The 22229-nt window shown below is 37.4% G+C and overlaps 1 protein-coding gene across 1 annotated transcript; it reads right to left on the minus strand.

Annotated features, from left to right (window-relative positions):
* Positions 1-12223: 12223 nt before the first annotated feature.
* LOC118810414 lies at positions 12224-21986 on the minus strand. Its single transcript, XM_036574154.1, has 6 exons — positions 21877-21986; positions 21140-21460; positions 20920-21028; positions 20026-20065; positions 15533-15662; positions 12224-13356 (listed from the first exon to the last, which is right to left on the minus strand). The coding sequence occupies exons 1-5, from the start codon at positions 21947-21949 to the stop codon at positions 15573-15575; spliced, it is 633 nt and encodes a 210-aa protein (XP_036430047.1). The 5' UTR covers positions 21950-21986; the 3' UTR covers positions 12224-13356; positions 15533-15572.
* Positions 21987-22229: the final 243 nt, after the last annotated feature.

Below are 22229 nucleotides of genomic sequence, written 5' to 3' on the forward strand. Positions count from 1 at the left end.
TAAGTTGGTGTCTTTAATCCACAAGTGCTATTAAAAAGGAAAGAAGATTAGTGATTTCTGCAAATCAGAAATGTGTCTTAATGAGTTGTTATTTTAAAAGCTATTTAACTATTCTACTCACAACAGATGAACTGTGCTAATAATGTATTTGTTAACCACAAAGTATTAATAACATAAAAAATAATAATAATAATAATAAAATAATAATAATAATAATAATAATTCTTATTATTATACATACATATACATACATCATCTAAACCTCTTATCCTTCTGGGTCGAGGTGGGGTGCTGGAGCCTATCCTAGCTGTCATTGGGCAGAAGGCAGGATACACCCTGGACAGGTTGCCAGTCCATCGCAGGGCAGACAGACAGACATACACATTCACACACTCACTCACACCTAGGGGCAATTTAGCATGTCCAATTGGCCTGACTGCATGTTTTTGGACTGTGGGAGGAAACCGGAGTACCCGGAGGAAACCCACACAGACACGGGGAGAACAGGCAAACTCCACACAGAAACGACCCTGGCCACCCGGCCGGGAATTGAACCCAGGCCCTTCTTGCTGTGGGGCGACAGCGCGCTACCCACTGCACCACCGGGCCTCCTATTATTACTATTATTATTATTATTATTATTGTTATTATTATTATTATTATTATTATTATTATTATTATTATTATTGTTGTTGTTGTTGTTGTTGTTGTTGTTGTTATTAATATTTTGTATATAATTTAGGTTTCAGTCATGGAATTTTCCAGAGGCATTCCAGTATGAAGAGCAGAGGTTGTTTTTTCTCACTGATAAATCAAATAATCAGTGATTAGTCTGTTACAGTTTTGGCAGTTTACAACCTGCAATATTCAGTTACAGCTTTTACTGTCTGTTGTTTATTACTTGTTCCTCCTTTAAAGGCCCGTTCTGAACATTTCATTACAAAAAACATCCCCACTGTCCCTCAACCCCATTTCCAATTAGCCTTGACCACAATACGTCATCTGTCTTTGACCTCTGTTAATGAAAATAAAATGGGTGAAAAACGTTGCGAAGAAGTTTATAATTTTGGCTTTGTGCAAAAAACAAATTCCAGTAATGCTTCATGTTGTTATTAACATTATTTATTTAATTGATTTAAATTTATTAAATCTATAAATTATTTGTAAGTTATTATTATGCAAATATCATTTCAAAGTCAGGAAACACAGATGCGTACCGTGGGTTTTAACCTGACATGTTTACGGCTCATGACCGTGCACTGCTGTAGCTCCACCTTTACACTGCAGCTACACCAGACCACTTTGGACTATTACAGCAACAGTTCATCAAGAGTGTTTGAGCAATTAAGACAAAAATATATCATTATGTGTGAGATAAGGAGTTAAAACTCACCTACAGATGTGTGCAAAAGTTTAACATACTGGAAAAAATAAAACTTGTGCCATAATTTATTGTTTCCAATATGTTAAATTCAGCAAATGAACAATTCTCTGTTGACTGTTAATGTTTTCTCCTGGGTGCCTTGCTCAGATTTGAAAAATTTCATCACCAGCACACTTGTTAACGTAATGAAGGACTGATTAGGCAAAATACTGGGCTTCCTTTAGAAGAGGTTTGAAATGACACATTGACACACATCAATACTGCATTATGACTGTATTAATGTTAGTTGTATTTATTGTAATTTTTGTGTTTTTCTTTGCAAATAAATGCATATTGCTCAGAGGAATAGCTTCTTCAATCAAATTTTCTCACATACTTTAAACTTTTGCACAATGCCATATGTACACATACATTATACACTTACTGTATAGGTCATAAGTGGGCAGTGCAACATAAAACTAATGCAATACATTCGGCCTTAGCAATGCAGTGTAATATATACAGTACAATAAAGTACACCAGATAAAAGAGGAAGCATTCCGTGTGGTTCTCAGGACGGCAGTATGACACCAAACAGGAAGCTAAACTGTGTCTGAAAGTAAAAAGCTAATTCACAGAGCGAATAAAGTGATTCTTGATGGTACGACAGAGTTCACTGTGAGTCCGCTGGGCCTTATGCGGTATAAAGAGTGATTTCTCTCTGACCGTCATGCAGTACAAAGAGTGATTCTCTCTGTGGGCGACTTTCACAGCTGAACCTGAACAGAGCAGTACGTTTAACCACCACAGCAACTGCACGTCTCCATTTGAAATGTCAGAGTTTCCACATTTAACGGCACATAAACGTGCTTAAATGGAACAAATAGTGACAAGTTTCCCTGGTTACACATCCTGCAAATCAACATAATGGAGAATTGATACAAATAGACAAAATATTCTTAAGGCCTAAATGGCCCTCATCATAGAAAACCAAATATCCTTGCTTTTTTTTTAAATAAAAGAGTATGTAGTGTATACTCATTTCAAAGTTTCAAAACAAAAACTGCTTGTTCTGAATTGACTGTTTTGCTTTTGAATAAGCCAAAATATTGGGCAGCCGATCAGAACAGAGATCATTACATATATCAGTCTTAAAGGCACAGTAAGTAGAATATATGCTTTTAAAAGCAAAAGCAAACTTTACAGCTGCATCTGTATTACTATTGGTGTAACCAACTGAACTAAAATCTGGGACACAATAAATAGAACTTTTTGAATCATCTGTTACCCCACTCATTTTTCAGTTGCTCTCCTCAGAATACAGTTTAAATGGGAATTCCACATTCGTTTCAAAATGTCTGCATAATGAAATGGTTAAAATGTAAACAAAGTCATTCAGAGTTGAAGTGAAATGCTCTGTTCTAGAGAAACTTACAGAGTCAGAATTGTTCACAGTGGTGGTGATGTGAACCAGGCATTTAGAGTTTAATGCCTCTAAAAGCTTCCTCACAAAAAGTTGCCTGAGGTATTCATTCATGGTAAAGAGACACATGCAGGGTGTTGTCAGGCAAAATAGTACCTATTAAACACTTTTTTACAGATCTACTATTTCACCGTCATTAACAGTACATATAAAACTCAGAAGTAGGTTCACAGGTTGTTTTGGATAGTAAATAATCAGTACATAACTGGCAATGTAGATATCAAGACCCCTTGCACCTGTCACCACCACTGTAAAGAAATGAGTTGGTAAGTTTCTCTACAATAAACTAAATGAAAATGAAATGTCAGAGGAGTTAACTAAATGAAAATGAAATGTTGGAGGAATGTAGATATTTAGGTTGATTGCTGGTGCAAAATGGCTTTATTTGGGGCAGTCTTACACTCATAATCACAACAGGCAGCTCCTGTTGTCGTTGCCATCCCAGGAGAAGTGGCTAGTGGGGCCACCACAGGCGTGGTAGCTCAGGGCGGCATGATGAGGGCAGACATCAACAGCAAGTGCTCTCTGTAGCACTGGGTGAAGCTTTGAAACCATGTGCTCTCTCACTGGCATTCTCAGGAGCTCTGGGCAGTGCTGTGGAACCCAACACTGGCTTGCAGGTGCCCTCTGGAGCCCTAGTCAGCACTGTGGGATGCTCCTCTGCCACTGGGGACTGTATCCGCTGTGTTACCATCAAATTCCTTGTGAAGCCTCCACCTCTCTCAGCACAGGGCCAAAAGTAGACTAAAAGAGGCTCCAGAACTTCTCCAATGAGTTAGCCACCTTGCTATGTGAGCCCCACACATGAGCCAATCAGTCTCACTAAGGCCACTTTAGCTTCCTCAGGCTGGAATGACTCGCTAAAGTCAGCCAAACAGCAGAGGAACTCATCCATGAAGTCCCTCCATGGCTCTGGCTTCCTGTAGTAGAAGCTAGTTCTGCCAGTTCACCAATGACCTAAATGAGTTCTACTGCAGATTTGCACCAAGCACAATCTCCTGCCTCTCTCTGCCAGTCCAACGCCTTTTCAGCAGACAGAAGGTGAGCAAAGCTCCCCATCCATACACCCTGAAGCACTGCTGTGACCGACTAGCGCTGATTTTCACCAATATCTTCAACAAATCACTGGAACTGTGCTCTGTTCCCAGTTGCTTTAAAACATATACAATCATTCCAGTCCAAAAAAATAAACATTACTGGACTAAATGACTACAGGCCAGTAGCCTTGACCTCTGTAGTCATGAATGTCTTTAAAGGCCCAACTAGCCTACCTGAAGGCCATTATAAATCTTCTGCTGGATTCCCTGCTGTTTGGGTACAGAACGAAAAGGTCTGTTGGTGATGCGGTCAACTTGGCCCTGCACTGCGTGCTGCAGCATCTCGACAGTCCTGATACCTAAGCTAGAGTTCTGTTTGTGGACTTCAGCTCAGCATTCAACACCATAGTGCCAGAGCTGTTGCAGGTCAAACTGCCCCAGCCGTCTGTGCCAGATTACATGTGCTGGTGAATCATGGGCTTTCTAAAACAGAAGACCACAGGTGTGTCTAGGAAAATATGTCAAACCCCTAGACACTTAGTACTGGTGTACCACAAGACAGAGAGAGAGAAGGTGAACAAATTACCACGTGATCATTTGTCACATGGTTGGAAATGAAGGCAGTTGCCCTTTATTCTATGTCTCTCACCCCTTCTTTGCAGTTCTATACCAATGACTGTGTCTCTAAGGAGCCAGCTGTGAAGATCATGTAGTTTGCAGATGACACCACCAAGGTGGGCTTTATAGTCCACAGTTTCTATAGAAAGAAACTCGGGCAGCTGGTCTTCTGGTGCAGCAGCAACCACCTGTTGCACAATGCACAAAAGCTAGCAAAAGGTAGTGGACTTCATGCGCAACCCTCCCTCTCAGCCCCCCTCAACATCAACGGCTCTGTGGTTTCCATTGTGAGGTCATTCAAGTTCCTGGGCACCACCATATGAAGTGATCTAAAGAGGGAGAGGAAGCAGAGAATGTTCTTCCTGAGACAGCTGAAGAAATTCAACTTGTCGTAGAGCCTGATGATCCAGTCCTATACAGCGGGCATTGAGTCCATATTCACATCATCTATAACCATCTGGTTTAGTTCCTTCACCTCACGAGAATGAGCCAAACCCCAGTGCATAATCAGGACAGTGGAGAGGATCATTGAATGTAGTCTGTCAACACTTCAGGACAGCTACAACAATAGGGTGATGAAGCATGCTCGAAAAATGACAGCTAACCCCTCTCATCCTGGACATCACCACTTCCAGACACTTCCCTCTCTGATAGAAGATTCAGGGCCATCAAAACCAGCACACCCAGATGTGCTAAAAGCTTTTTCCCCAGAGCTGTAGCACTCCTTAACACACAGGACACCTCATACTTTAAACTTAAACTAAACCAACAATCCTCCTTACTGCATTACAACTCCTCTGCGACATAATGCTTATTTGCACAACTGCACAGCTGTTAAATTTTTACAATGTTCATATCATTCTGTAATATTCTGTATGCAATCATTTTTACAGTATATTTCCACTCAGATTTGCATATGCATAGATATTCCTATCTGCATATGTACATGTTTACACAACTGTTCAGCTCCTCCATGGCTTTTTTAATTCATTATTCTATATTCTCTTCAATTTACTGTTTTTTATTATATTTTTCCCTTAGTAAACCACTTGTTAACAGTCTGTGTGCTTGTCTGGTCTGTTTAGTATGTTACATGTCATATATGTGTGACTCAGCAAGACAAATTCCTTATATGTGTAACATACTTGGCAGAATAAAGTGATTCTGATTGATTCTGATTCTGATAAGTGGAAAGAGGAAAAGTAAAATATAAGAAAAAAGTAGGATATGGGCCCTTTAGCAACACTTGTACTACAGTGCCAAGTGCTTTTCTTCCTTTCCCTTTGTGAAATGTACAGTCGCCAAAATGCAAAGGTTGATTTCACGATAACTATTAAATGAATAAGAAGCATGAATGTAGCTGACACTCACTCATCAGTTGACCAGTCAGTGTCTGATCTTGAACATGAGAAAAAGAGCATGAGAATGAGAACCAGAGAGAGCGAGTGAGTGTGAGATAGACTGAGTAAGAGACAGAGAGAGAGGAAGCGAACTCAGAGACTCCACGATCTTTCGTCACATGGCTGGAAGTAAAGGCAGTTACGCTTTATTCTGTTTCTGACACTGGCTGAGAACCATCTTTCATAATCATCACCCTGCTCTGACTGACACCTTCCCACATTCTGACCTGCACTTAAAGCTTTTGACCACAAACTTCACTAGAACTGTTATATGTGTTAAATCTATGTAAATTTATGTTTTAGAGACATCTATGTGTCATGCATGTGGTCCTTTGCACAATATGCAGTCCAGCTACATTTATAGACAAGACAGAATTTGTGGAAACACCTTATTATGCATGTCCATTATTTGACCTTTATAATGCCTTTATAAAGGCTTTAGAAGCCGATAGCTGCTAATTAACATGATGCCCATTTATTAACTCATTAGACTGAATCTTATCAGGCTGACCACCCCAGTTATTCAAAGTAAGACACTCAGTTATCATCAATTAATAAATTATCAAAAATTGCCAGCTATAATCATTTGTCACATTGTCGAATTACTTTTTACAGCTTCGTACATGTGTGTTTAACAGTGAATTGACTTGACAGTATTGTGTTTTACAGCCTGATGCTATTGCTTCATCTGACTTGATCAGGGGCCCACTGCTAGCCCAACTTCTAAACCAGTTTGACCACAATGGAGCTTCCTGTTGTACAACGCTGTGCAAACCTCATCTGCATGAACTGGCCTTTCTGATGATACTGCTTCTGATGCTGCTGCTGCACAGACTCAAACTTTTTAATCACAGCCATTGCTTTAGCTGCTTTTCTCCTTTTCTGTATTTTAATATTTTACACTAATGGTAAACCTTATTCTCTGTTCATCTTGCTCTTGTGTTATTGTTTTGCTATGTGGTGTCAACCAGAGGAGAATGGGTTCCTCTTTTGCTTCATCACTTTCTTCTTGCTCTTAGGGAGGTTTTCTGGCTACTGTCGCCATTGGTTTGCTCATGGGGGCTTGGACCCAGATTTTTCTGTAAAGGTGCTTTGTGACAGGGCCTGCGCTATATAAATAAACTTTGACTTGACTTGTGTATTTACTTTTTGGCAATAATTGTTTCAATGTTATTTTAATATAATAATATTTTAATAACGTGGTCTTAAATATTTATATAATAGAACGTCATTAACCACTGTTCCTGGCCACTCCACTGTAAAAGTTCTGAATTTGCCTCTGTTTCATAGCAATAAATAATATGTAAAAGATTATGATGCACAATACAAAGCTCACATTAATTAATAACATTAATAAGCAATAACTCTTATAGTAGTATTGCTTATTATTATTGACAAATACCATCAAGTTGATTCCAGCTGCTGGTGACTGGATGGATTGTGTTCATCTATCATCATCTAGTCTCCATCCATCATGTTGCTGGCAGTCCTCTTTGTGTTTTACTTATTTTCCAGTGAATTGGTTCTTCTCATAATGTGTTCAAAATCAGAGAGCTTCAATTTGGTTTTCTGGGCTTTGAGTGAGAAGTGAGTCTTGATTTGGTGAAGAATCCATTTGTTTGCCATCAAAGGTGGTCTTCACCAGCACCAAAGCTTAAAATCAGTTTTATTTCAAATTGAATCATAACTGTGTCTTTGTTATCAACTAACGAGCATGGTGTTCTTCAAAGTTGCTTTGACCTCACATTCATCACCACTTGGTGCCTTTGGAGCTCTGTGATTGTGGCTTATTTTGAAATATATTGCACACATGTGAAAGGCCTTGATTACAGCACAGGGTATAAATGACTGTAGTGTAGGAGCAGCACAGCCTAATAAAACCTAATTTCGGTCATACCAGAATATATCAGAGTAAAAGTACCTCTAGCACCACTAACGCTTTAAAATGAGTGTCATTGATGTCCACACGACACTTTGTCTAGGTAACTGTAATACCACATCCTGAGACGACGGGGGCTTTCACCAGCAGCACCTCATAGAAGGAAAAACTTAAGTAAAAGCAAACTTAGAAATCTTAGAAATCAGAATTTTCTCCCTGATGTCAATTAACAAACATGATGTACGTGTTTATATGCACGTGCATGCATTTCTGAATGTGGGCCTGTATGCAGTATGCCGAAATCTGCTTGTGTGTGGTGAAACGGTATGTGGACTTGTCCATGTAAAAAGCCAGAGGAGGTGGTTTTGCTAGCTGTGTCATCCTCTGCCCTTGACAGTGAGCCTGTGGCCTTTCATGTAGATTTTATGAAGGATGGCTGGTTCACTGTAGCTGATGTCCTTGCCCAGAGTCATTTCTTTACACAGGTGGAAGCCAAATAAAGCAGCAAAGACCATCAGGCAGCCTTCACAAACAAACCATCTGGTAGAATTTAAGAACTGAACATTTTATTTAATGGCTAAAATTTTCAGGGCCTTCAGTAAAATTCTTACAAATTGTATGAAAAAAGGTCATATAGTCCTTTACACAATATACAGTACAGCTGTTTTTATAAGCATTCATAGCATTTCATCATTTACTGGTTTAAGTTCCAGCTTAATGTTATTTGTTGTTTTATTGTTGTATTCTATAGTTTCTTGTATCACTCAGCCTCATCAGTTTGACAAAATTCATAATTTAAAATTGTTTTTGGGTTTTCGTTCCTCAACATTCTCTCACTACAACACCCCGCATGCATTAATCCCTGTGGTGTCAACCAGTTATGACTTCTTGCCTAGCCAGTTATCTATAGGCTAATATCTACATTCAAACTAGCATTAGTGTACATCTCACTTTGGTCATTGAACATCATAAAGAAAATACTGATTTTTTCTTCATTCTATACAAAATAGATGCCAGAGACGCATTTTTTTTTTACCAGAGACAAACAGCCAAACTTGGGTCAGATATGTAAATAACCAGCTACTTTGCTAACGTTACATTTATATTGTTGTCCACCTCGTCTAATGAGTTATTTCTGTCATGCCCAGCTGAAACAATCAGTTACTACTTTTGTGAGATGAATCCAAAACATTTACTACATTCATACAACTGTAACAAGATTTTTGGGTTCCTAGCAGTAACTTTATCTACACTCAGGTTCATAAGTATTTGGACAGGGACACAATTTTTGTAATTTTGCCTCTGCAGACCACCACAATGGATTTGAAATGAAATACCAAGATGAGATTGAAGTGTAGACTTTCAGCTTTAATACAAGTGGTTTAATGACAATATTGCATTAACTGTTTAGGAATTACAGCCATTGTTGTACACAGTCTCTCCACTCACAGGCTCAAAAGTAATTGGACAATTGTCGCTAAACATTTTTATGGCCATGTGTGGCCTGTTCCCATGTTATTTAATAAAAGGTTAAGGTGATAAAAGGTCTGGAGTTGATTCCAAGAGTTGAAAATGCATGTGGCAGCTGTTCATGGGAACTCTCAATATGTGGTCCAATATGGTTAGAAATAAAGGTTCTGTTCAGGTACTTTTCTCGTTCACCAAGGTACAAACCATTTAAATGTTCCCTCAAAAGGTACAACAGTGGTTTTAAGGTTGTAACGAGCCAACAAGAGTCAGACGCTTGCGGTTACAAAACACAATTGAGGCTTTACTGTTAGAATCAAAATCCAAGTTCGTAGTCACAAAACAGGCAGGGGTCAATTCCAAAATGAGCAATAAATACAAATAGATGATCATCACCAATGGCAAACAATCCAAGAGGGTTAAGCAAAATGGCAGTGTCAAGGAAAACAGGCAAAAAGGTCAAAAACAGGAGTCAAACCAGAAAGGCAAACAGTCCAAAGGGGAAAGGCAAAAGGCAGAGTCAAAAAATGGAAAGCAATGGTCATAAACAGTATACAAGCAAATAGTAGAACACTCAGTAGATCACAAAAGATACAATACCTCGCAATTAGCTATGGCTAAAGCCCGGGCTTATAAACTAAACTAAGAAGATCATATGACATGAGACACAGGTGAAGAGAATCAGTATTCAGGAGATCTAGAGCGCTGATTGGTGCATACAGAGAGGTCAGGAGTCATGTGATCTCCCAGAGGGTTCTGGGAGATGGAGTCTGAGTGAGACTCTGTGTGTGAGGGAAGCTCAAGAGTCATGTGATCTCCCAGAGGATTCTGGGAGATGTAGTCTGGGTTCGTCTTGGAGCTTGACGGATGCGTGACAAAGGTCCGATTGTGTACCTTAAATAAGTTTTTCCAGGTGAAAAGTACATACTTGTATCTTTTCATAACCTGATATTTTAAAACAGAACAATAAAATAAAAAGTCTGGAGTCTAGACGGGGTGTGTGGAGTCAGTACAACTTAGAAAATATAATTTCAATGGATTATGGTACAATTATGTTCCTTGACTGAAGGTACTGAGATGTACCCTTGAGGATACTCTTTGAGGAGGACTCATTAACACTGACATTAGCCAGTTTAAGAGGGGCCTGCAGATCCTTAGATGTCGTGCAGAGTGATTTGGTGTGAAATGCTCCGTTCTAGAGAAACTTACCTACTCAGATTTCTTTACAGTGGTGGTGACAGGAACCAGGAATCGATGCATCCAACATAAATGAGACATTTTATTTACTGTCCAAAATGACCAGTGAACTTACATGTGCCTTCTGAGTTTTAATATGTAATGTTGATAGTATGTAAGTGGTAAATCTGAAAATGTTGCCATACAATTGCCTGCATGTATGTCTTCACCATGAGTGCATTTTAAAAAAGCAGTTCAGGCCAAAAACCTTATTATGAAACTATCATAAAGCAATGTCTCAGGCATCAGACTGCTTATTTACAACCGTTTCATTTAATAACTTCCTGTGAGGGAGGAAGCATTAAGCTCCTCAAATGTCTGGTTGCTATCACCACCACAACTGACTCAGCAAGTTTCTCTAGAACAGAGCATTTACATCAAAACACTTTCTTTACATTTCAACCACTGAATTATGCAGAAACTTGAGAAATCAGTGGAGTTCCCCTTTAAAGTTTACAAGACAACTCTGCAGGATGTAAAGCAAGTTTTTATTTAGTTATTATAAACGTTGTAAATATGCCATCTCAGGAGTGTCCCAAAATTAGAACACTTTTTAAACAGAGCGATCAGAGCTCTCTGTATTTGCAGTTACATTAGTCATCTGTGTATTACATACATTGCATATATTATACATATAGTAACAGTAGTGAAAGCAGAAAGAGGTTTCTCCCCACAGTGTGCTTCAGAGAGTCCAGACGACGTCAGTTCCCCTGTCCAGACGACGTCAGTTCCCCTGTCCAGACGACATCAGTTCCCCTGTCTCTGTTTTAACAGACTAAATATGTGACAGTAATGGTTTCAGTGGTAGAACTGGGGACAAATTCACTGTGCAGTTGTAAGAAATGAAGGTAGCAGCGTCTTGTAATGGTGCAATGTAATGAATTTATGAGAAGTTAAACTAGTGTGGATGGGGACACAATATGTTGTAAGTGTATGTCAGTGTAAATGTGCATTGTTGTTAATGCAGGTCTGCTCCCCAGCAAAAACTTCAGCCTGGCTCAGACAGTCAAGATCTGCAGATATATCAGATTATCAGAGCACAGTGTGAGTTCGCTCTAGAATTTAATTCTGGTAGGAGGGCAGTCTCCCATGATCAGACTTGGATACAGATGAAAGAGAGGCTTTAATGCCCCCTAGTGGTGGAGGACAGACTTAGCTAAACCATTAAGCATGTTGTTGAAGTTGTTTTCAATGTCCATCATTTGCCAGACATTTTGATTGTATTCAAATGTATTTTTTTATCATCTGCAGTGATTCTCACATTATTGGCCTTTTGGGAGCGTCGCTATCTCTTACACACTTGTAAATATCTGTCACAAAGTGTAAATAGCAATACATTTCTTCCCCTAGAGCTGAGCTAGGATTATAACTATTGGCAGAGACAAGCAAAAACAAAACAAAACAAGCAAAAAAGTCAATGTTAAATGTTCTTGCTCCTTAAACTGTAATCTGTCATTACATTCTCAGAAAAAAGGTGCTGAACTGTCACTAAGCCTGTGCCCCTCTTGTCATTGGGCTGCCCTGAAAGGTACATCTCAGTACCTTTAGATAGGGAACATAATTGTCACATATTCTATTGCAATTTTTATTTTCTAAGTTGTATTGACTCCACACACCCCGTCTTGTCTCCAGGCTTTTTACTTTATTGTTCTGTTAAAAACATTAGGTTATCAAAGGGTACAAATATGTACTTTTCACCTGGAAAAACGTATTTAAGGTACACAATTAGACCGTAAGACCACTGTTGTACCTTTGAGAGAACATTTACATTTTTACCTTGATGAATGAAAAATGTTTCTACACACAGTACTTTCATTCTGACAGTGTACTTATTGTAATACACATTTATCTAATACAAAGTTTAACTTAAATGGACAGAAAAGTCATAAGAAATCACTTATGTCTATGACTGACAAATTTTACAATATTACATAAGATATATTTACAAATATATCTACAGTCTGTTATCTTGGCCACATCGCTCCAAGCCCCAATTCAGAAATGCACTATACAGGTAACATTATCAATCACATGACTGAAGGAGCCAAAATAAATAAATAATTAATCACAAATAAATTAATAAACTGACAAACTGACTACAATCATAAAGCTGTCATTTAAGCTTCATATTGCACTGAAAGCGGGGTGTATTTTTATTTTATCTATATATAAGCACACCCAGATATTTAAAATACAATAACAATCTTTGCTTTGAGTTTACAGGTACAGTTCCTGCATTGTTCTCTTTATCTGATTCCTTTAAAGAATAAGTTCAACCAAAAAACATTGTAAGTCATTTGTACTTTTTGCTAAATTACATTTTTTTCAGGTGTCAGTAAATACATTTGGGCTGTTCTGCTGTATTTTCCTTTCCATATGCATGATTAAAAGTTAATATCGCTTGTCATTTCCAGGGTGTTCTTTGAATGTTGAATCTTGACTGGAAAGAGTCTTTCCAGAACACAGAGTGGTTCACCTTCTCAAATTCAAAGCAAAGCATAATGTGACAGCTGATTCTGCCAGCTGCTCTGAAATATTAGCAAGAAAAGTCTGTCGTTGTTGTTGACAATCCTAACTTTGACCACAGTGATCTACTATAATCAGTAATGAAAATCAATAGCATAATTGGTAATGATAATCAATAGGATAATCTAACCCATTATTCAGTCTTAATATTCTTTATTTGATTCAAACTTATCTTGATTGTGACTTCAAAGAAGTGATTTCTGCTGCTGTCTTCTTCAACATGCGACCTGCACCGAATCATGACTGAACATCTTAAATAGGCAGCTGAAGTCTTGTAGATTAGTCTCCAGACCAGACTGAGCGATGTCCTCTTGCTCTTGCAAGGTTGATTTGATTTATCCCACGTGCTGTGTGAAAAAAGACTTGATGACCATACTGATGACCGATTCAGAAACCATAGTTTGTGCAAGACGATGTGTGATTTTAATTTAATTTATTTACTTATTTTCACTCTGTAGTTAAAATGAATCTACAATGTCCATGACAGATAGATAGATAGATAGATAGATAGATAGATAGATAGATAGATAGATAGATAGATAGATAGATAGATAGATAGATACTTTATTGATCTTGAAGGACATTTAGCAGCCAGTAGCAGTCACACAACACAGGACAGTTATAATAATAAGAGTGATACAATATAAAAAGAAAAATATATACAAAAACTATCTACAGGCATATAGGCATATGCATGTAATAGAATATTTATTGGCCAGACAGTATGTAATTTTTAATAAACTGTTTATTAAACAGAGACATTGGTGACCCCCAGTGGTGGAGGACTGGAAAACATTTTATGAAAACAGACCTATGCTTTACATTATATGGACAAAAGTACTGGCCATGCAGTCTGCCTTTACAAACATGTGTGAAAGAATGGGTCGTTCTAAAGAGCTCACTGGGTTCAAGCGTGGTACTGTAATAGGATGCCACCGGTGCTGTCAGTTTGCAAAATTTCTTCCCTCTTAGATATTCCATGATCAACTGTGAGTGATATTATTGAAAAGTAGAAGCGTCTAAGAATCACAGCAACTCGGTCACGAAGTGTGAGACCACAAAGTTACAGAGCAGAGTGCTGAAGTGCATGGTGCATAAAATCGCCAACGCTCTGCTGACTCAATAACTGCAGGGCTCCAAAGCTCCTCTGGCATCAACATTTGCACAAAAACTGTCCGATGGGAGCTTCATGGCATGGGTTTTAATGGCTGAGCAGCTGCATGCGAGCCTTATGTCACCAAGCATTATGCCAAGCGTCGGATGGACTCCAGAGCAGCAGAAACGTATTCTGTGGAGTGACAAATCACGCTTCTATATCCGGTAGTCTGATGGATGAGTCTGGATTTGGTGAATGCCAGGAGAACGTTACTTGCCTGACTGCATTGTGCCAACTGTAAAGCTTGGTGGAGGAGGGATAATGCTATGGGGTTGTTTTCAGGAGTTGGCCTAGGACCCTTAGTTCCAATGAAGGGAAATCTTAATGTTTCAGCAAACCAAGACTTTGTGGGAACAATCTGGGGAAGGCCCTTTTCTGTTCCAGCATGACTGAGCTCCAGTGCACAAAACAAGGTCCATAAAGGCATGGCTGGGTGAGTTCGGTGTGGAAGAACTTGACTGACCCTCTCAGAGCCCTGACCTCAACCCCATCAAACACCTTTGAAATGAGCTAGAACAGAGATTGCGAGCCAGACCCTCTCATTCAACTTCAGTGACTGACCTCACAAATGCTCTTCTGGATAAATGGGCACAAATTCCCACAGACACACTCCAAAATACTATAACTGCAAAGGGGGGACCAAGTCTTCATTAATGCCTATGGATTTGGGATCTCATAAAAGCTTCTGTAGGTGTAAAGTGTAGGTGGCCCAATACTTCTCTCCATATAGTGTATGTCCAAAAATATCCAGACACCCCTGTAATTATTAAATTTAGCTGAATACAATTGAATCCTCACAGCACAGTTCTAACATCTAGTTTAAAATCTTTTCAGAAGAGTAAAGGCTGAGCAAAGAAGCACAAACTCTGTTCATACTCTTGATTTTAGAGGAAACTCTGGATGAGCAGGTGTAAACTGTTTGACATACAGTGTATAAAGAGCTGACTAAACTACTACAGGAGGGACTTTTATGTTCAAAATAATGACACATCATTCAGAAATTTAGCAGGTTTTAGGTTGTTTCCAGAAGTCTGCCCATACACCAGGGGTGTACAACTCCAGTCCTGGAGGGCCGGTGTCCTGCACAGTTTGATGATTTACCTGCTCAAACACACCTGAATACACTCATCTGTTAACTGCCAGGTTTAGTGTGTTTGAGTTGGGGGCCTGCCAAACTGTGCTGGACCCTGGGCCTCCAGGACCAGAGATATGCACCCTTGCCATACACTAATTTTTGTCAAAAATGTTATTTGTTTTTCAATGATTAGTCTATTTCTACATATCAATGACCTTTTATGGCCTTTCCTACATCTTACAAACAATCTGTTAAGAGATTAACGCTGTGTGAAATGTCACTCAGTGCTTACCAGTAAGATTCCAGACTCCAGTAAAATTCCAGAGAAATCTTCAGTTCAGTCTTCTGTCTCCATATATAGAGTTAAACCTCTCAAAATACTGGCTGTTCTGAACGCGGTCAGTTCTTCTTCCTTGTGTTTGCTATTGACAAACAAATGATAAATGACACGATGGAGTTAACTTGGTTAACTTGTCAAATGGATTAAACAATTTCACAAGATCTGCAAGCAAAATATTAAAATGAAAGCAAAAAACTAATTTGTGCAGTTGTCTCTTTACTCTAAATGTAGTTTATCGCCAAGACATATTTAATAAAAGCTATGACCTCAGTAATGAAATTTAGAAATGAGTCTAATGTATCTAATATGTAATGAAAGCTTAATTCCCCCACACTAAATAGCTTAAATAGATGATATTGCTAATGTTTCTGACTCGACTCTGGCTCTCTCTGAAGGGGTGACCATAAAGATTTAAAAATGGACATTTTGTAATTTCATTGTTCAGTGTCTACATGAAAAATACAAACAAAAAAAGTAAGCAAATGTCTAAAGGAACACACCATGAGCTATTAGCCTGAGCAACATCCTGTCTAACAATCTCAGACAGACATTTAATGCTGATTTATAAACCTATAACACATTTTATCTGATCAAAACTAACTTTTAATATGCTATTCTATCATGATTTAACTGCTTATGGAGGGTCGCTTAGGGATCATGCCAAATTTTAGTTGAACAATACGCATTTATGGTGGACGTCTCCTTCCCACCTGACAAAAAGTGCCTAAACTTAGAAGCAAAGACAGAATCTCAGAATCAAAAACACACCAGATAAATCAGCAAAAAGCAGCAGAAGCAAATACTACCAGAAAGGCAACAAAGCAGAGAATCAGATGACTTTACAGAAAAAACAAAAAAATAAAAAATACAAGTTAGATTTATGTCTATTATATGTATTTCATTTTTTTTTGGGGTTAATTTTATTTTTAAAGTTTATCTTTATCTTGTAGATGTTTTTGTTTAATACCTTTGGTACAAAATTAAATTCAACACTATTTACAAGCTATTGAATACAGTAATGTCTTAGACACCTAAACTACATTGTTTAAAACCATTTATTTTAGCAGCAATATGTTTGAGCTTGTAAAAACACCTTTTAATATTAGAATTAATATAGATAAACATAAATACCATAAAAGTAACCAAAATTTCTTGTTTTTAGAAATGAGTTGATATCTTGTGAGTATAAATAAGGTTTGGTTGCAGGTTTCTCCTCAACGTCTCCAGACATCACATTTGTTAGTTACATTTCATCTCCAGCACAAATGAGATCATTTAACAAAGCACTAATCAGCCAAAGCAAATATTGGACCATAACTACAAATAATACTGAGCTGGAAATGGTTATGGCCAGATATAAAATCACTACTTATTATATTAACATTATCTTTTGGAATATTAGTGTAATTATGAGTGTATTAGTGTGTTTTGTAATTATTGTAATATTAGTGGTTTTCTGAGAAAATAAATTACGGTTACTGACCAGTTAAAAAACTTTTTAAATGGAATTTTCTCAAGCGCCTAAAACTTTTGTACTTTTGTGTAAGACATTTAGTGGCTGGTCACACGATTACACAGGGACTGATTGATTGGGTATATATAAGTTCGGTAAGATGTTTTGATACACCAAATTTAAGCACCAAGAAAAGTTCATTAAATTAAATTTTATTAAATGACACTGAACTAGATATTGATAAATTCTTTGTTTAAAGAAACTCCAAATCATGTAAAGGTTATATACTAATTAAAGGTTTTTTTTTGTTTTGTTTTGTTTTTTTCTAGAGACCATATCCAAGATAAGAACCATTTAGAAATCTTTGGCCCAAAAGCCGCACCATTCTGACCACTAGGTGGTGAGAAACGCCCACTGTTGGAGCTTCACTCTCAGTGCAATTACAATAAGAGGATTTTGTATTCTTATTTTATCACATGTACAACTAAATAATAATAACTTTTAATTAATAATTATTGTACTTCACTAAATCTAAGTTGGCCAAACTTCAGTGGGGAGCACTCCTCTAATCTCCTGAAAGTTTTTTCTTACATTTGTGTGGTTTTATGTCCTAAAAACAGTAATCATTCCTTTTTTCATGCCCATTTTCCAACCTCTCTTTGTTACTTTAAATTAAACAGGTTGTTTTTGTTACTTTGCCCTCAAGACTGATATCTCACTGCTGTCGGGACAAAACCTTGTATCTCCATTTTTGTCGTTTTTCAGTTTTTGACATAATTTGAAAGTGTCTGTTGCCCTTTACATTGTGTGTAAATTTCATGAAGAATGGACCAAAAGCAAAAACCCCAAATGACTTTGAAAAAAGTCTGGTTCCACTGACTTACATTAAAATTAAAGTAGCTTTTTCCTTCTCCTGTAAAGTTACCATTTTATAGATATGAGGTTTTCTTCTGACAACAGCGATACGTAAATGAGCTCTGTTCTGATTGTATGTATTATGTTTGATTGAAAAAGCAGTTCAGACTGACATCACAAAAACAATGAAATTAAAACATCAAAACAGGCTGTGTATATATATATATATATATATATATATATATGTACTAGCATTAGTTAATTAGTTATACTCGTTTGTCAGTGTAAACTAAAATTAATTATGAAATATGCCATTGGGACGTAAAAATAAATGAGAGAATGTGAGTGATTTCTAATCAAGAAGTCAATGAGACGTAAGTGATTATTACAATAAATAGCAATGGAACTAGAAACAGCAAACAGCAGTCCTAGAAACATACATACATTGAAATAGGCCTTTGTTCTCATCACTCGCTGCTAAACCACTTTCAAAAAATAGTCTTCACAGGTCAGCCACTGTACAGAAACTGTTGTGGTGAGGGAGTGTATTTCGATAGACCCACACTGATCTCTAACACTCACTTCATCACCAGCACACGAAGCACTGATCAGCCAAAGCAGATACTGGATGATAACTACAAATAATACTGAGCTGGAAATGTTATTGCCATACATAAAAATTACTTATTGTAATATTATTTGTATTTTTTGTAATATTAGTGTTTTTCTGAGCAAATAAGATCTAATGAAGCATCTAGCAGCCAGTTAGTAGCAAACTGAGCTGATGGTAGAGAGATATCTGACACAAAAAGCACTGAGTTAAGCAAATGCTGAATAAGCATTTTTCAATCATCTTGAATAATTGGACCAAGTTGACTAATCATTGTTTCTGATACTGGCATGTGTGGTGGGAGTGCAGGGAATTCAGTAGTTAAGCTTAAGATAGTCGGATTGGGCCACATTGATAAGTCAGACTACCATTTGATGGCATTGTGCCATTAGTCATGATCAGATTACATCTACTTTTTACGAACTATGTTTTTTAAAGATTTGCTCTTTTATTAGGCACCATCAACAAATCCGTCTGTTAATTTCTAATTTACTGATGGTGTCCAGAGACATCAAAAGAGCTGGTTGTATGTGATTTTGGAAAAAAAAAGAAGAAAAAATAAATAAAACTTTATGAAATCAAACAAAGCTCTTTGTGACCAGATTAGATCTTTTAAGTGAACTAAAAGTTTGTTACTCATTACAGTTTAATCATGTAACTTGTAATCTGCATTACATTACAGTTCTGAATTACATTTCTTATATATTCTCCCCAACACTGGTATTAAATAATAATAAATTATTCAAGTTTATCCTCTTGGCACATGTAGACACTTCATATAGATGCATTTACAATTGCTCTATTACCAGTCTTGTAATCAGGAACAGAAAATTAATGCAGTAATACAGAAATACGGAAACACATGAAAAGACATGCTGTCAGCAGTTGTCCAACTTCTAACCACAACGATGGTGCCAAAATAGACATTTCACAACACAGAAGTCTACTAGATGCTCTACTTGCACTATCTATCTGGATCATTGCTGCCAATACTGTGTTTACACTGTTTACTACCTCAGTAATTGTTTTACTACCCCAGTAACTGCTGTGTATAGGTATGTTAACTGACGTAACTTACAGATCACATCACGTCAAATATGTCTGCACCTTATTCCTCATGTCCCGAAATCTGTGCTGTGTCGGTGCTATACTGTCCGGTCTGTTTACTGTGTCTAATGTCTGTTTAATTTATTGTATTTATTTGTTTTCTAGCTTAATTTTTGTTTGCAAACTGTCTGCACGTTCGCACTTTGTAATTTTGTATTTTTGTACTTTGTACTTTTTGTTCCTTGTTGCACCGTGTTGTTCCTGGAGGAATGTAATTTCGCTCCACTGTGTACTTGTACATAGATGGAATGACAATTAAAGCCTCTTGACTTGACTTGAGGTACATCTATAACGTAGCTGGCAGCTCTGATATGGCCACAGTTATATGATAATCACACACCCACCCACACACACACACACACACACACACATATAAATGCATGCAAAGAAATGTAAGACATGTATGCAAAAATAACTCACAAGCTCAAGCCCAGTTTCCTTGTTTCCTGTTCTGTGTTTCCTGAAACAGAAATCATACACTATATTCTCTTATTTGAAATGTAAAATCATTCATCTAACAGAGTTTAAAGTCTGTCATGCATCAGAAAAGTACTGTAACAAGAAAAAGCAACAATAATGGTACAAGATTTCAAATGTTATAATGTACAACATGTTTCATGAATGTAAACATGCCTCAGTGCATTGTGCTTAGTCAGTCTGTAATTCAACTATTTTATAATGTTAAAATCTATAATAAATTCAGTAAAGTGTACCCTCTCTTTTGGCTAAAATGTAGTTCTTTGGCTATTTTTAAGCATTAAAATCCCCCCAAAAGGCTTTGCTATTGCTTATACTGCACTATTCTGCAAATAGTTCCTCCAGTCACATTTGTATACTGAATGTACTTTAAAAAATAATTTATACGAAATTGATCAAATCAAAATCGGCTGAACTTCATGCATTAAGTTGTTTATTAGAATTGTAATCAAATCAAATCTGAGGTCAGAGATCTGCACCTCCAGTTATTACTCTTGTCTCAGCAGGTAAGACTGTGACACTGTTTCATTTCCTACTTGTGACTTCTTAAGCAGTATCTAAAATGTATTTTCCAGTATTATAAGCATGATCATTCTATTGTTGCCAATGCTGCACAGAAATAAAGTTCTTTAAAGTTGTATTGTGCACAAACCAGGTCTAAAGAGGAGAGTTAGGCTAAGACCTTCTATAAAAAGACTGCAGATGAAATATCATGTAAGGCAGCATTTTGTAAAGCATTTTATTGATGAATATGGTCTCTTGTGGTGATAGAGTCATTATCGGGAACCTCTTTGTTTACTGGACAGTTTCTCTTAATCTGTTGTGATGGTTATTCACCTGTTAATCCACACAGCACAGATGATAATAAAGCACACTGCAACAGCTCCTGTAACTGAGGGGACGATGTAGAGAAACATTTTGTGTAGCTCTGGTTTACTGTCTGTGACTGGAAACAGATAAAATAATTGGCATCCCTAAGGATCATCTGCATTAATCACAAATTTATTATACATGAAAAGTATCTTTCAGGTGATGTCGTAAAGAAAAAAAGAATTACCTTCTACGGTCAATTTCCATTGTTTTTGTGCTTCTGATAGGAAACATTTATAGGTTCCTGCGTCTGAAGGCTGTACATCAGATATCTGTAGTTTCCGTGGATTGTTGGGATCGACATACATTCTGCTTGATGTGTAGTTTGTCACAGTTTGGTTAATAACAGGGCTGTAGATAAAAAGAAGAATCTTCTCCTTACGCCATCCGACATCAACTCCTTCAGCTCCTTTATCTTCACTTTCATTACAGTGAAAAACCACAGTTTCTCCCTGAGAAGCAGTTCTGTTGATTGCATGAATATTTTTATCAAATATATCAGTAGAATCTGCAGGAAGAACAGAAGTAATGTTTTATTTTTAACACCTTATGTGAAGATTGTTGGTGAATGTAACAGCATGAAGAGCAGCTGAATCAGTAATGACAAATGTTTTTATTAATACTGTATTAAATGACAGAAGCCAGTTATTCTACAAAAAATGCAACATTTACACTGATATACAAATGTAATAAATTGACATCAGACTGAATAAAAAACCTCTGAATTCATTTATCTGATAGAAAATAGAATACAGACAGAATACTGCATAGAATTATCTGTATACTCAGAATCATCTGTATTCTTAGCTCACATTCTTCATAGTATTTGAATATGTCAGTTCAGTGACCCTTAAGTCACAGTTACAAGCTCGTACAGTGAAAAAGTTTAAAAGCTAAAACAACAAACACATATGAAATGATTACCTCCACAAGTCAGAAGAAAGATGATGATGATTGAAGGTCCCAGATGCAACATCCCAGTCTGAAAAACCACCATAACTGTTTCATTCCTCGTCCTTGTGTGATGAAATAAATGTGTCTATCTTATCCTCTCAGCGCTGTGTAAGATTAGATATCTGCTGAAGTTTTGACAGATACACTAGAGAGTGAAGGTGGAGGAAGTGGGTTTCTGAAAGCAGAACATCAGACCACAACCCCTCAGAGTCAGAAAGGAGGTGAGAGAATGACCCCACAGTCGTGCACATCAAAGTTTTTTAACCTGTTTTCTGAACCCCAAGGACAGTTCTGACCCCACTGTGAGGTACTGTAGGAGTAAG

This window comes from Colossoma macropomum, unplaced genomic scaffold (genome assembly GCF_904425465.1).
Source record: "Colossoma macropomum unplaced genomic scaffold, Colossoma_macropomum, whole genome shotgun sequence".
Taxonomy (NCBI): domain Eukaryota; kingdom Metazoa; phylum Chordata; class Actinopteri; order Characiformes; family Serrasalmidae; genus Colossoma; species Colossoma macropomum.

What these genes read in the sequence shown, in the direction of transcription:
- LOC118810414 (XM_036574154.1), bottom strand. Translation starts at nt 21,949, where the DNA reads ATGGTGGTTTTTCAGACTGGGATGTTGCATCTGGGACCTTCAATCATC. An exon ending in CTTTCTTCTGACTTGTGGAG is followed by an intron (nt 21,461 to 21,876) that starts GTAATCATTTCA and finishes TTCTTCCTGCAG; the next exon opens with ATTCTACTGATATATTTGAT. An exon ending in TGTGCTGTGTGGATTAACAG is followed by an intron (nt 20,066 to 20,919) that starts GTGAATAACCAT and finishes TTTCTGTTTCAG; the next exon opens with GAAACACAGAACAGGAAACA.